This window comes from Dendrobates tinctorius, unplaced genomic scaffold (assembly GCF_039654945.1).
Source record: "Dendrobates tinctorius isolate UK_male_01 unplaced genomic scaffold, ASM3965494v1 ptg000165l, whole genome shotgun sequence".
NCBI classification, from domain to species: Eukaryota; Metazoa; Chordata; class Amphibia; order Anura; family Dendrobatidae; genus Dendrobates; species Dendrobates tinctorius.
Genome location: NW_027361832.1, coordinates 3,687,073 through 3,702,338, shown reverse-complemented (window position 1 = coordinate 3,702,338; position 15,266 = coordinate 3,687,073). Strand labels below are relative to the sequence as shown.

The 15,266-nt window shown below is 46.7% G+C and overlaps 1 protein-coding gene across 4 annotated transcripts in view; it reads right to left on the bottom strand.

The window, feature by feature from the left end:
- Positions 1-3,181: 3,181 nt before the first annotated feature.
- Positions 3,182-15,266, bottom strand: part of PTDSS1 (phosphatidylserine synthase 1) — a 72,165-nt gene continuing 60,080 nt past the window's right edge. For all 4 annotated transcript variants that reach the window (XM_073550419.1, XM_073550418.1, XM_073550421.1 and 1 more), the window contains 5 exons: positions 14,408-14,473; positions 10,448-10,547; positions 8,148-8,216; positions 7,608-7,674; positions 3,182-5,117 (listed from right to left, as the gene is read on the bottom strand). In XM_073550419.1, the coding sequence (XP_073406520.1) occupies positions 5,029-5,117; positions 7,608-7,674; positions 8,148-8,216; positions 10,448-10,547; positions 14,408-14,473 (391 nt within the window). In that variant the 3' untranslated portion in view covers positions 3,182-5,028. The remainder of the gene's footprint in view (positions 5,118-7,607; positions 7,675-8,147; positions 8,217-10,447; positions 10,548-14,407; positions 14,474-15,266) is intronic.

The following is a 15,266-nucleotide window of genomic DNA, read 5'->3' as shown; positions in this document are numbered from 1 at the left end:
ATAAAAAGTGCAAAAAAACAAAGCAAAAATATTTATACTTACACGCTGGTGACCGCCGCGTTGCTGTCGCCGACGACCCTGGGAGGCACTGCGAGGACCTCTTGGCCGAGCACCAGATTGGGAAGACTAGAGAAGAAAACAAAAAATGTTATGTCTTTGGATGTAGGCATTTGTTTGCTGTGTGTGGTCTGCAGAACATTGTTTTCTATGTGTTGTGTGTAGTGTGATGTTGTGTTTCTGCGTTTGATGCAAAAAACTTACCAATTGTGAGCCCACTCCAGGTGTCTGTCCACCCCTTCCTTCTTCTTCTGGGAGCTCCTCTTCATCTTGTGAATCCTGTTTTGAAATAAAAGGCAATGAATAGACATATATTACAGAGAAGATGGATTTTGGAAATAAAAACTTACCGTCAAACGCTGACGATGCGAGGGAGGGCTCCCAGAAGATGATGTGCTGTCTTCCTGGTGGCCACACTCCATGCCTGTGGGTGGTGTTCCAGCTGCTGCCATTGCTGCTGCTGCTGCATCTATTGGGCGGCTGTTGAATAAAGAGAAACAAAGGGCCAATGAATATCTTGATATTCAATAGCCCTAGTTTGGAGGAATGGGGGATTTGATAATTACCGTCTCTCATCTGCTGCTGGCCTCCCCTCCTCAGCATGTTCCATTTGCTGCTCCATTTGGGGTGGTGGTGGTGCTGCAGTGGTCTCCTGCCTTCTCCTGCTGCGCTTGGTTGCTTTCTTGGGTGGCATGTTGGGTGTGGCTGAGGGTCCCATTGTCTTGCTTTTATATATCTCCTGTGGGCAGAGCTACTGAGCATGCTCAGGCCAAAAAAATCGGATCCGGCCACCGGATCCGGCTTTCGCCGGATCAGGCGCATTGCGGCGCTCATATCCTTTCATTGTGTGAAAAAGCCGGACGCGCCGGATCCGGCGTGTCCGGCTTTTTCGCCGGAGACAAAAAACGTTACAGTAGCCGTTTTTTCCAGATGCCGGATCGAGACACATTGCCGGATCCGGCGAAAACCGGATGAAACGCATGGCCATCCGGAGCGATCCGGCGCAAATTCAAGTCAATGGGGGGGAAACCGGATCCGGCATTGCATTTCGCCGGATCCGGTTTCTGTCAAAAGCGCCGGATCGCGCCTGACGGCGAAAACCTGATGTGTGAAAGAGGCCTAACCCTGCACTACGCAACGCACTCTGCTGTGCCTCACCGCCGACACAAGACCCGCTGCATCGCACCACAGGGATACCCCCCTCCTCCCACTCAGCGCCTGTAGCATTGCCCCACTTTTCCCGCTGTCGGCTTCCTGAGGAAGGCACCATGCCACCTGTGACCGCCCCACTCCACCGCCGCCAGCTAAGCTACCTTAAATTCGAACTGTAAGACGGACCCGCATCTTATACTTTTTTTTTTTTCCTCCCCAAAATTTGAGGTGCATCTTATAGTCTGAAAAATATGGTTCACTACAGCTCAATCAGCCTTCTGTTACCGGGTACAGTCATCCTAATCAGGTGCTGTAATGTAAGACAGACGAAACAAGCAAAGAAAAGGAGCGCCAGCCGAAGAGCATGGGGAGCTGAAGGATTCAAGCCCCACTTACTTCGCAGAGGGGAGAAAGATTCCTATCCCTCATTCTTCCAGGTCAGCCTCTTCCAGTTTTTTTTTTGTTATTGAATTGTGAAAGTTTCCTTTTCATCCATTAAATTAATTCTGCGAGTCTCTTGCTGGATCGACAATCTCGCCGTTACATGGTCTTACATGGTCTATGTGCAAGGGGGAGAGGCTGACCGGGAAGAAGAGGGGATAGGAATCTTTATCTCCCCTACAAGGTAAGTGGAGCTTCAATCCTACAACTCCCCACCTTCCGTGTGGACTCACTGTGCTCTCTGGCTGGCGCTCCTTTTTTTTCTTGTTTTTTTTTTTTTCTGCTGTCTCAATATTTTCATTGTGTCCCTTATTTTTCCAAACTTCTGCTCTTGGTCCTGACAGCTGTATATAAGTCAAATTCTGACTGATGACCACCCGTTCTTGTCTCATCTGTACTTGGCGTTTATCACAATTTCTGGGTTTTTGATTGTCCACTCAATTTTTGAGGGATGGGATTAAGATTTGGGGAGATTCCAGGCTAAAGACCCAAAGGTTCAATACTTTGTACAGCGAGCCACTTCGTTATCACTTTTGCCTTGTGACATGGTCTCCATCATGCTGGAAAAATCATTGCTCGTCACCAAATTTCTCCTGAATCATTGGTAGGAGATGCTCTTGGAGGAGGTTTAGATCCCATTCTTGGGTAAAATTGTGAGTGAGCCCCCTCCATGGATGAGAAGCCCCCACAGATGAATTGTCTTAGGATAGATTACTGTTGGCAGACACAGGACTTTTCTTCTCTGGACATACATTCGTCTAAATGTCCCAAACAGTGTGAAGAGCCTTCATCAGAGATAATACCTTTCCCCCTGTCCTCTGCAGTCCACTCTTTGTACTACATGCAGTTATTTTCTTTGATGTCTTCAGACTTTTTGAGACATCTGGAAAAATGATTGTCTAGAGAAGAAAAGGTGAGGCCTACCAGGCGTCCTGCCAACGGTACTTCCCAAGACCACTCTGGTGTGAGGGCTTTTCATCAATGGAGGGGGATCACTCGCAATTTATCCTTAGAACACTGTCATGAATAAAGAATGGGATCTAAACCTTCTCCAAGAGCATCTTCTACCAACGATCGAGAGGAGCGATTTGATGATGACCAATGCTTTCTCCAGTATGATGGAGATCATGTCTGAAGGCAAAAGCCATAACTAAGTGGCTCAGTGAACAAAAACATTGAAATTTTGGATCCATGGCCAAAAACCCCACCCTCCCCCAGATCTCAATCCCATGTGGTTAATCCTAAAAAAATGCGAGTAGACAAACAAAAACCCAAAAATTATGATAAACTGCTAGCGCCGATTATACAAGAAGAGGCAGCCATCAGTCCGGATTAGCTGATATCTTCAGAACCAAGACAACAGAATATTGAGAATTTGTATAAACTGGATGTGTAAAAACTTCTAAAAAGATTGAAAAAAACGCTAAAACAGTAAACTTTATGAAAAACAGAATTGGGGTGAGTCTCAAAACTGAAAAACGAAGGTCTGAACGAGGTCTAAGGTGCAGGTGGAATGACATGACAGACGCACTTATTTTTTTTTTACAACAGTTTATTCTGTACCTCCACGTTTAGACCACTAATGGCGGCAGACATACAGCAGCTGCCACAAACTCCAGCGCTGCCCAAATCAGCGGCCCCCTTCGGCGACGAGCGTGGTAACCCGGATTGTACAGCAGCTTCTGGAGAGAGAGCATTTTGGCAACTTAATCAGTAATTTCTCCCACCAGCCTGCTCTCTGGAGATGGAGAATACGCCACTGATTGAGCGAGCAGAAATGGATTAATATCTAAGAAAAAACAGACGAGAACCGTAGACATACAGGAGACCGAGGGGAACAGGAACGTTGAATACTATGGGGAGAGGTTCGGCCTCCTCGGCTGTCAGATGTCGCACACTGTTCGACGATTGGAACTTAATGTTCGATATTGAAAGCCATTTTTTATTATTTGTTTTATTTAGATAGGCTCGAAAATCTGTCCTCATTAACGTCTTAAGCTAGATTATTACCGCTTTTTTCTGATATTGAGCTCCAAATCCACTGCAAGGATCAAACCTAAAAATGCCTGTAGCCGCCACCAGAGGGCGATTACTGCACACAGTAACCCCATGTAGATTTTTATTTCTTTTTTTGCTCTTTTTTAATTTTTCCTCCTTTTCTTCCAAGAGCAATCATTTAGATTTTTTTATTTTATTTTTCGCAGATAGAGCCATGCAAGGGCTTATTTTTATTTGGGCCAAATTGTAGCTTTTAGCGAAACTGTTCATTTTACCAGATATATTGTATGAAACGTTTCCAAGAGAGGTGAAAAATAAAAAGCACAATTTTGGGGGGCTTCAAGGAGTTGTCCAAAGCTTGTCTTATTGTATGTGACTGCAGACTTCTGAATGCTCTCAGGATTCTGCAGTGCCATGAGCAGGCGGTCATGTGACGACTAGACTTCTAGTCAGTACGATTAAGGACATAAGGCAGCTGTATAACACGGCGGACACCTGCCCTGTATGTGGACTGGGCTCTGCTCCTCAGCCGGCGCCAGACCCCAACACTGCACCAACACACTGCAAAGTGCGGGAGGGGGTTAAAAGCGAACACAGCACTGTTTGCAGGGAGCGCCCTCTAGTGGAGACTGCAGGAAGTGCCCTTGTAACTTTTAGATCCATCGATACTGGGGAATTGGAGCTTTTGGACCAGATCTCTGATCGTTATAAAGATATATTAAGATAAATCAGCACAGAATTTTGCCCCTAAAAATATGGAGGTGGGGAGTAACGATATGGAAGGTGGAGCTCCTTATGTGCATTACATTACACGTAATGGTACAGAAGTGGTCTGCAGTCTGGATACAGCAGAATCTAGGTGGGCCCTAAAAATTAAAAAAAAATCCTTAGTTCACGCAGATTACAAGCAGGACATCGTGCAGGACTTGTCCCAGAGCATGTGTAAAGTACTAAAAAAAAAAAGCAGCAATCATTGGTAAGATCACACTATACAGTAAAACGGATGAGAAGAGTCAGCGGGGATCGAAGCCGCCGACGGACAGAAAGAAATGTCAAAAGCAAGCAGCGCATCACAAAAAGTCTGCGGGTCATGGAGCGAAAGGATGGTCTCCGCCGTGCAGCACGGTGAGGAGCCGCTGTGACCACGCTGGAATCCTACTGCCAGGGGAGACAAAGGACAGCAGGGTCCAGGGTCAGAATAGCAAGAAAAGGTGAATGGTTTGGAAATTCACAGTCACTTGGGGTCCCGAGCCCCCCGGAGTCGCGGTCTTGCTGATGACCAGTCCGTCCTTCTTCATGCTCTGTGAATTGGGGGACGCAGATTGTCATCAGCAGGTTCAGCCCGCGGACCGGTAGTAAAGTCTGCCTTCTGTCTCACAGTTACTTCTTTCCGATGCCATTGGTGGCTTTCCCCCTGCGATTCTTCCTCCGGGACGTCGTGGAGCCTTCATTGTGTCTCACCGGAACTTCTGTAAAAGAAAAAGGAATTACAGTGCGAATATTAACAAAAGGAAGGAAATGTGCAGATGGGTCAGAGGCGGCAGCCGAAAATGTGCAGACGGGTCAGAGGCGGCAGCCGAAAATGTGCAGACGGGTCAGAGGCGGCAGCCGGAAATGTGCAGACGGGTCAGAGGCGGCAGACGGAAATGTGCAGACGGGTCAGAGGCGGCAGACGGAAATGTGCAGACGGGTCAGAGGCGGCAGACGGAAATGTGCAGACGGGTCAGAGGCAGCAGCCGAAAATGTGCAGACGGGTCAGAGGCGGCAGCCGAAAATGTGCAGACGGGTCAGAGGCGGGAGCCGATAATGTGCAGACGGGTCAGAGGCGGCAGCCGAAAATGTGCAGACGGGTCAGAGGCGGCAGCCGGAAATGTGCAGACGGGTCAGAGGCGGCAGCCGAAAATGTGCAGACGGGTCAGAGGCGGCAGCCGAAAATGTGCAGACGGGTCAGAGGCGGCAGCCGATAATGTGCAGACGGGTCAGAGGCGGGAGCCGATAATGTGCAGACGGGTCACAGGCGGGAGCCGATAATGTGCAGACGGGTCACAGGCGGGAGCCGATAATGTGCAGACGGGTCACAGGCGGGAGCCGATAATGTGCAGACGGGTCACAGGCGGGAGCCGATAATGTGCAGACGGGTCACAGGCGGGAGCCGATAATGTGCAGACGGGTCACAGGCGGGAGCCGATAATGTGCAGACGGGTCACAGGCGGGAGCCGATAATGTGCAGACGGGTCACAGGCGGGAGCCGATAATGTGCAGACGGGTCACAGGCGGGAGCCGATAATGTGCAGACGGGTCTCAGGCGGGAGCCGATAATGTGCAGACGGGTCACAGGCGGGAGCCGATAATGTGCAGACGGGTCACAGGCGGGAGCCGATAATGTGCAGACGGGTCACAGGCGGGAGCCGATAATGTGCAGACGGGTCACAGGCGGGAGCCGATAATGTGCAGACGGGTCACAGGCGGGAGCCGATAATGTGCAGACGGGTCAGAGGAAGCGTCCGAAAATGTGCAGACGGGAGCCAAAAAAGTGAGCGAAAAAAAATGGAGAACAGCAACAAATTATAGAAGGCAAAGTCTTAGGGTGGGCCTGGGGCGCCATCTAGTAGCACAGGAATAAGACCTCATGAAAGTGGCACAAGGACATACGGAATCATCAAATCTGACACATTTAACAACCATGTACGACGCCTGAATTCAGACATTATTCTGGAGAAGAATGCCCCAAACAAGCACAAATCCACTGTATAACAGGAGGAAGGCTCCTCGTCATATTCAGTCCATGCTTATTCCTGTATCTTAAGGCTGGAAAAGATTCTCTTCAAGAAAAAAAGTTAAAAATGATAAAGGATTTTCTATTTCTACCTAATAAAGTTTCGCCAAAATATGTCTCCATCAAAGGGGCTGACAACTTGAATGTTATTTTTACACTTACTAATACATTGTGATGGGAAGTTCTGTACCGATGAGGGGCATCTGATCACACCCCTCCCATCAGCGGCCCCCAATAATAGTGCGCATAGCCTGCACTATGGAGGCGCTGCCGATGCAGCCATGTTGGAGCCAGAGCACAGAATCCCCCTGACGCTCAAGTGCCACCATCTCCTAGACGCCCCTACTTTAGTATTATTACTATTCATCTTCCTCTTCCAAAAAGATACAGAAGAAGCCCAGTGTATTATTACCGTAAGAAGTTATTTCTAGAGATTCCCAGGTTTGGGAAAATTTCTGTTCTCCAGCTGCGGTTTGTTTTAAACCAGCAAAAACCTGCTATACACACCCTTCCCAGGTCCAGTGCCAAGTGTCAGAGCTGCAGACGTTAAGAGCTGCTGTACATACTTATCACTGGACCTGGGTGGGGGGTGTAAAGCTTTTTTTTTTTTTTTTTTTCTTCATTTGGGCGAAATGAGAGGGGGTCTGAAATAAAAAAAAAAAAAAAAAAACTAATATCTTCAATATTACTTTTCCATGTGTATTTATGGACCCATTTATAGCTACTAGTATTATATTTTATGGTGAGTGATAGACGTTATTAAATGGGCATTCCCTTCTCCAAGATCCTATCCCAATATGTAGTAGTTGTAATAATAATAATAATAATAATAATAATAATAATAATAATAATAATAATAAATACCTCCAATTAGAAATGTAGTATAGTTCTTCTGATTAGCTATGTATCTTCCCTCATGTGTAGGCATTGCATGTATCCACGGTTACGACCAGTAGCAATTACCTAACTAATTGTCACTATGTCAGTGCTCGTTACCTAAGCGACTGCAAATGCCTGCACATGACGAAAGAGACACAGTGAATCAGAAGAACTATACTACATTACTAATTGGAGGGATTTGTTATTATTATTATTATTATTATTATTATTATTATTATATTACAACTACTACATATTGGGATAGGGTCTTGGAGATGGGAATACCCCTTTAAATATCACCTACCCGTCTTCTCTGTGTGATGCCAGGGAACATCGGTGTTATACGTGCTGTCCTCACACTCAGAATAGCTCTGGAAAGAAGAAATAAGAGACATGTCAGAGACAGGAACCTATAAAAGGAGTAGAAGACACCAGGGACGTCCAGTAGATGTATTCGGTCCTTAAGTTCCCGTCGGCAGTGCTGGACTTTGCCTCGGAAGACCCATGAACTAGAATAACTTACCAGGACTCCCGGTGAGCCCCATAACGAGATCTGAAGTTGGTGTGGAAGGGGAGTACAAGGTTTTCATTTTATTTTACGGGGGGGACTACAGCATTTAAGAATGGGCAGTGGTGGACAACCCCTTTAAATATTAAAACAACAGTGATCGGAGCCAGCTCTGGTCGCTGATGTCAGAAGGTAAGTGCTGGCTGTGCAGCACAGCCTGCGTCTGTGTCCTTACACTTCCACGTTCCCCAGAGCATTACTATTATGTTATCAAGTGCAAATGGGCTAAAGGGGATCATTGCCAGCTGATATAATCTCCTGCCATGATATCGATACCTTCTGCCTTTGTCCACAGTGATCGGCGTACCACACCATCCCATAGAGGCAGAGGAACGTTGTAATCGCCTGCAATGGACACCAAGAAAACACATTTAGCTTACTTAATAACCACACGACAACAGTCACAGCGACGTCATACATTCACCAAGGACAACATTACTGACGAGGGAAAAAAAAAAACACTTTATATAGAGCCACCAGAAGAGAAGTGGGAACTGAAGGTTAAGATCACATTAAGAGCCAAAACTGGAAAATGTAATGAATATTCAAAATAATCCAATTTAATTTACATTTTGGGGTACTAAAAAAATAACAAAAAAAAAATACTTACCGTAATCCTATAACTACCACCAAATCACATAAAACAAAAGTACAATAAAGTACATAATTTTTATCAAAATATGTTTAAATTTTATTAGTAGACATTATTAAAACAATTTCAAAAGACAAAACAAACAAACAAAAAAACATAAAACCCAAATAAAAGGAAAATGGCCACAAGTAATTGTATTACCTGGTTTGTCACAGATGTGCCACCAGGTAATAGAAATCAGTCTAAAAATCGACTGATGACACTACCTGTGAAACGCGCGTCGGGGTACTTGGAAAAGTGGTCTTTATGCATAATGGCACATGGTGGGTACAGGCTTCAGTTTAGTTTCAGTTGATACTTTGTATTATCTGAGCGCTAATGTAGGGGGTCTCCTAACTCTTCAAATTGATATCTCCCAGTGATATGTTTGTATTTTTGCAGCATCAGTGCTCCATATATTCAGGGACTAGTTATACTATTATCCATTGTGCGGCTATATAAACTCTATGTTTCTGTAATCTGTGACGACTACAATCCTATGCCTCTCTTACTTTGTTACATTGCCAGATTTTTTTTTCTGGTTTCATGCTACTTATTAGTTTGACCACACTGTCCATTTTCCTTTTATGTTTTGTTTTTAATTGTTTTGTCTTTTGTAGTTGTGTTAATAATTGTCTATTATTAACGCTTAAAACATAATTTGATAAACATTCTGTCCTTTATTTTATGTGATTTGGTGGTAGTTAAAGGATTATATAAGAGGACGTCATTATGTCCCCAGGATGAGAAAACATTACTGGAAATTAGCAGTGAAGCGACCAGTGCCAGGCAGCTGCTGCAAAGGCAGACAAGATCGTAAGTGGTCAGAGGAGGATGGTGAGCGCTTGATCGCAAGAGGTCAGGGGAGGATGGTGAATGCATGATCACAAGAGGTCAGGGGAGGATGGTGAACGCATGATCGCAAGAGGTCAGGGGAGGATGGTGAACGCATGATCGCAAGAGGTCAGGGGAGGATGGTGAACGCATGATCGCAAGAGGTCAGGGGAGGATGGTGAACGCATGATCGCAAGAGGTCAGGGGAGGATGGTGAACGCATGATGGCAAGAGGTCAGGGGAGGATGGTGAACGCATGATGGCAAGAGGTCAGGGGAGGATGGTGAACGCATGATGGCAAGAGGTCAGGGGAGGATGGTGAACGCATGATCGCAAGAGGTCAGGGGAGGATGGTGAACGCATGATCGCAAGAGGTCAGGGGAGGATGGTGAACGCATGATCGCAAGAGGTCAGGGGAGGATGCTGAATGCATGATCGCAAGAGGTCAGAGGAGGATGGTGAGCGACCAATGAGGACAGATCTAGATCAAAAAGGTGAAACTCCTCGTGTTTAACCCCTAACTGCCAAGACTTTCATTCCATAAAACTCTGTTGTTTTGCTTTTTTTTTTTTGTTTGGAAGAATTAGTTTTTAATCTTTTTCATCATTTTTTTCTTCCATTTTTTGGGGAGGCGAGATAACCAAAAAAAAAAAAAAAAGGAGAAATTGTGGCATTTGTTTACATGGCATTTCCCACCCAGGTGAGATAACAATGATAATCAAGTACATAACCGCTTAGAAGACGCAGTTATTACTGCTCCTAGACTGTCTTAGTTTACTTCCTTGCAGTTATCATGTGCCGTCTACACCAATGCAGCAAATTATTGCTCTCTGCAGGATAACATGTACGCGCCAGGCCATGTCAGCTGTGACACAAGGGGGTTGGCTTGGCTACTACAACGTGAGAGCCAGCCCCCTTCACACTCTGCACTGGTCACACAGTCATACAGCAGAGGGGGATGCTCCTTTCCTGTGTCATGATCGATACGGATGTGCGGTTGGCAGGACCACCATAGGGGGGCTGCATCCTTGCCTTTGGGCACGTCTGAGCAATATTATTATTTACTACAATTATATACCATTTCATACACATCAGCTGGACGACGACCTACCACACACAGGAGCCACAGCACCACGTACAGCAGATGGGTCTTGGAGAACAGGTCCTGCCCAAACTTAATACACACGATGGCTTCTAGGAAGGCGATTGCTCTGTAAAATAACACATCACTGAATCAGAAGGACATTTTACATGTTACGCTTGTAGTCATCTCTTCACTAATACATATGGCCCGAATATATTAACCTCTTAAAGACCAACATCTCAGGACAGTACTCCAGATTTAGTATTAAGAAGACAGAAGTGGATTTTAACCAGTTCTGCCCTCCTATTTCCAATAACTGGGTGTCAGTCAGTATGTGGAGGACATTGCCATTTACATAAATATCCAGCGTCTACAGATGAACTGCACTCCAGCTCTGGGGGGACTACACCTCCGAGCATGCCATGATGTAGTGGTAGGAAGGCGTCGCTACACTCTAACTCATAACACGGAGTCCTGGAGAGGAGACCTTCTGTGAGGCGCTCTTGACCTATAAGATCATACACAGTGTCCGGTTTCTCTATCCCCCCCATACACAGTGGCCGGTATCTCTATCCCCCCATACACAGTGGCCGGTTTCTCTATTCCCCCACACACAGTGGCCGGTTTCTCTATCCCCCCACACACAGTGGACGGTTTCTCTACCCCCCCCCCATACAGAGTGTCCGGTTTCTCTACCCCCCCCATACAGAGTGTCCGGTTTCTCTACCCCCCCCATACAGAGTGTCCGGTTTCTCTATCCCCCCCATACAGAGTGGCCGGTTTCTCTATCCCCCCCATACTCAGTGGCCGGTCTCTCTATCCCCCCATACCCAGTGGCCGGTTTCTCTATCCCCCCACACAGAGTGTCCGGTTTCTCTATCCACCCCACACACAGTGGCCGGTTTCTCTATCCACCCCACACACAGTGGCCGGTTTCTCTATCCACCCCACACACAGTGGCCGGTTTCTCTATCTCCCCCATACAGAGTGTCCGGTTTCTCTATCTCCCCCATACAGAGTGTCCGGTTTCTCTATCCCCCCACACACAGTGGCCGGTTTCTCTATCCCCCCACACACAGTGGCCGGTTTCTCTATCTCCCCCATACAGAGTGTTCGGTTTCTCTATCCCCCCATACACAGTGGCCGGTATCTCTATCCCCCCATACACAGTGGCCGGTTTCTCTATCCCCCGATACACAGTGGCCGGTTTCACTACCCCCCCCATACACAGTGGCCGGTTTCTCTATCCCCCCATACACAGTGGCCGGTTTCTCTATCCCCCCATACAGAGTGTCCGGTTTCTCTATCCCCCCCACACACAGTGGCCGGTTTCTCTATCCCCCAAACACAGTGGCCGGTTTCTCTATCCCCCCAAACACAGTGGCCGGTATCTCTATCCCCCCCATGATTGTCCGGTTTCTCTATCCCCCCCCCACACACAGTGGCCGGTATCTCTATCCCCCCATACACAGTGGCCGGTTTCTCTATTCCCCCACACACAGTGGCCGGTTTCTCTATCCACCCCACACACAGTGGCCGGTTTCTCTATCCCCCCCATACAGAGTGTCCGGTTTCTCTATCCCCCCATACACAGTGGCAGGTTTCTCTATGCCCCCCCCACACACAGTGGCCGGTATCTCTATCCCCCCATACACAGTGGCCGGTCTCTCTATCCCCCCCATACAGAGTGTCCGGTTTCTTTATCCCCCCATACAGTAGCTGGTATCTCTATCCCCCCATACACAGTGGCCGGTTTCTCTATCCCCCCATACACAGTGGCCGGTTTCTCTATCCCCCCATACACAGTGGCCGGTATCTCTATCCCCCCCATACACAGTGGCCGGTTTCTCTATCCCCCCATACACAGTGGCAGGTTTCTCTATTCCCCCCCCCCATACACAGTGGCCGGTTTCTCTATCCCCCCCCATACACAGTGGCCGGTTTCTCTATCCCCCCATACACAGTGGCCGGTATCTCTATCCCCCCATACACAGTGGCCGGTATCTCTATCCCCCATACACAGTGGCCGGTATCTCTATCCCCCATACACAGTGGCCGGTTTCTCTATCCCCCCATACACAGTGGCCGGTATCTCTATCCCCCCATACACAGTGGCAGGTTTCTCTATCCCCTCCACACACAGTGGCCGGTTTCTCTATCCCCTCCACACACAGTGGCCAGTTTCTCTATCCCCAGGTGGAATCTATAGATCCTTAAAAAAATGACAAGTTCGAGTTCCCAAAGCAGCAGAACAATATCTGTCTCACACCGCCATACTGGGCAGAAGGTGCCAAGTCCCTATTGGGTTGTCCCGTTCTCCCAGAACATTACACCAAGTTACTTTTGGACCATGGATACAACTTTGCACTTTCTTCCATGAGACTCTCAGTAGATTCTTCCCTTCCCGAAGCTTTGAGTGTTGGCAGATGATGGCTCTTACTGTTCGGCGAGGTCTCCGCTTTGGTCGGGATAGCACTCGTGTCACTGCTTCTGTTATAGTCAGAGCTTTTCTGGACTCGTGTTCAGATATGAAGTGGTGAATCCGGACAGAAGCCAGTGACTTTATAGGAGTTGTCTACTATTGAGATCACTGACTACAAAGTGTACGGAGTTGTGCTTTACCAGCTCCATAAAAAACGTGAAACAAAACAACATGGGCACAACTAGAGGGTGGTGCTAAAGTTAGGTTCCCAAACTGTATAGATAGTATATAGAAACTTAGCACTCAACTTAAGTATAATCAAGGAAGATTTATTGTAGTAGGAAGGAAAACGTTTCGGTCAACAAATGACCTTCTTCAGTTACGTGTATGTGCTAGATTTCTTGCAATAGGATATGCACCTATTGAATAGCTTGGTGTGCTCAGTCTTGGGACATGCTGTCCTCAGGCTTGGCTGGTAAGCTTAATTAGAAGTGGAACAGCGGCATACGTGCCTCCAGACGTGGGATCCGCTGCGTTTTCCTTCCTACTACAATAAATCTTCCTTGATTATCCTTAAGTTGAGTGCTAAGTTTCTATATACTATTACCAGCTCCATAGACAGTGTACATCCGCCACCGCCTCAAACAACTGCTCGGTGGGGGCAGCCAGGGTGTCGCACCGCCACCAGTCTGATACTGATGACCTGTTTAATAAGATCCCTCGCGGTTTGGGTATATATGGCGGCAGGTATAACACTGCAGACTGTACTATCCTTGCTATCAAAAAACTAAAGTTTCAGAAATCACAGGCGGCAGCTTACCTCACAGGAGAACAAAACAATTCTTCCCTAAATGGGTCGGCTAAAAGTAGTTGGTTTGGCTGACTTTAATATTCATAGGGATGTTAGGAGACCAGGTACTTCGTAAGTGGATGTTAACGAGGCATTCCCATCTCCAAGATCCTATCCCAATAAGAAATATGTTTATTTTCAGTAATATTAGCAAATACCTCCTTTTAGAAATGTAGTATAGTTCTTCTGATTTGCTAGGTCACTTACCCCATGTGCAGGATATTGCAGTAACTTAGGTATCCATGGTTACGACCACTCAAATATTGACAGTTTGTTACTAGTGGTTGTAACCATGGATACCTAAGCTACTGCAATGCCCTGCTTATGGGGTAAGTGACGTAGCAAATCAGGCGAACTATACTACATTTTTAATTGGAGGTATTTGCTACTATTATTATTATGACTACACCTACTACATATTAGGATAGGAACTTGGAGATGGGGATAACCCTATAAATCATAAATTACGGTGAGAGAATCTGAGGTCAGGAAAGCAATAGATTTAATCATATGATGTAATGAGCTCACTGACAACAAGTCAGGTCATGGCCAAGCCATTCCCCTCCTGCCTCCACGTATTATCGGCCTACTAACTGCAAGGAACAAACCAAATGATCAAGAGAACAAGAGAAATGGCAATGCCTGGCTGTCTCCTCATTCATCCAGTGCCAGGAGGAGAAATAGAGGGACAGCTCAATGCAAAGATGCTACTCACCCGAACACCCAGCACTGGGTACCGACTCTTTTGCACTGTGTATCTGTAAGATATGCGTAGTATTGCCTGTAAAATATAGGAGGAAGGACGGTAAGTGCGGCTCAGAACCGGGGGTATATAGCGGGGGGTGTATAAGGGGTAAAACTGGAAAATATCAACAGAAGAGTCAATAAACCTCCATCAGAAGATCTGCGCTGAAACGATGGCTTAGAGAACATACACATCACTACCAAGATTTGTGATCCGTTGGGGTCTGGGAGATGGGACCCCAAAGGACACCAGAATGAAGTGGTCACGAGCCCCTGGGAGCGGATGTCATCGGCTTCAGTGGGAGATAAATCTGTCTCCATGTGAAGCACCTACGGACACGACTCGGAGCCACGAACACGTCTGTGAATCAATACAATAATGTGACAGATCTGATTATGGAAGGAGCAACGATTCCAGATAATCTGACACCACAACACCGGAATACGTGGTCACTAATCACAAGTAGCCGATGTACGGGAATTTAGCTGGGGAGGACCGAAATGTTTAGGAATTCTTTTATCTGTCTGACACTTTGGACTGGTCACTAAAGTTATTCAGAAGAAAGAAATATTAGTTGTGAAAACTGGTTGTCCACTTTTGGGGACAATTTTTTTTTTCTTACTTTTACATGCATGCATTTTTGGCGGGGTAAAAATAATTTTTGTAATATTGCAATCTATAGTGCTAGAAAAGGGGTTTCCAGCATTTTTATATTAACCTCTTTCTGACCTTGGACGCAATAGTACGTCCAAGGTCGGATCCCCTGCTTTGCTGAGGGCTCCAGCGGTGAGGCCGCATCAAAGCCGGGACATGTCAGCTGTTTTGACAT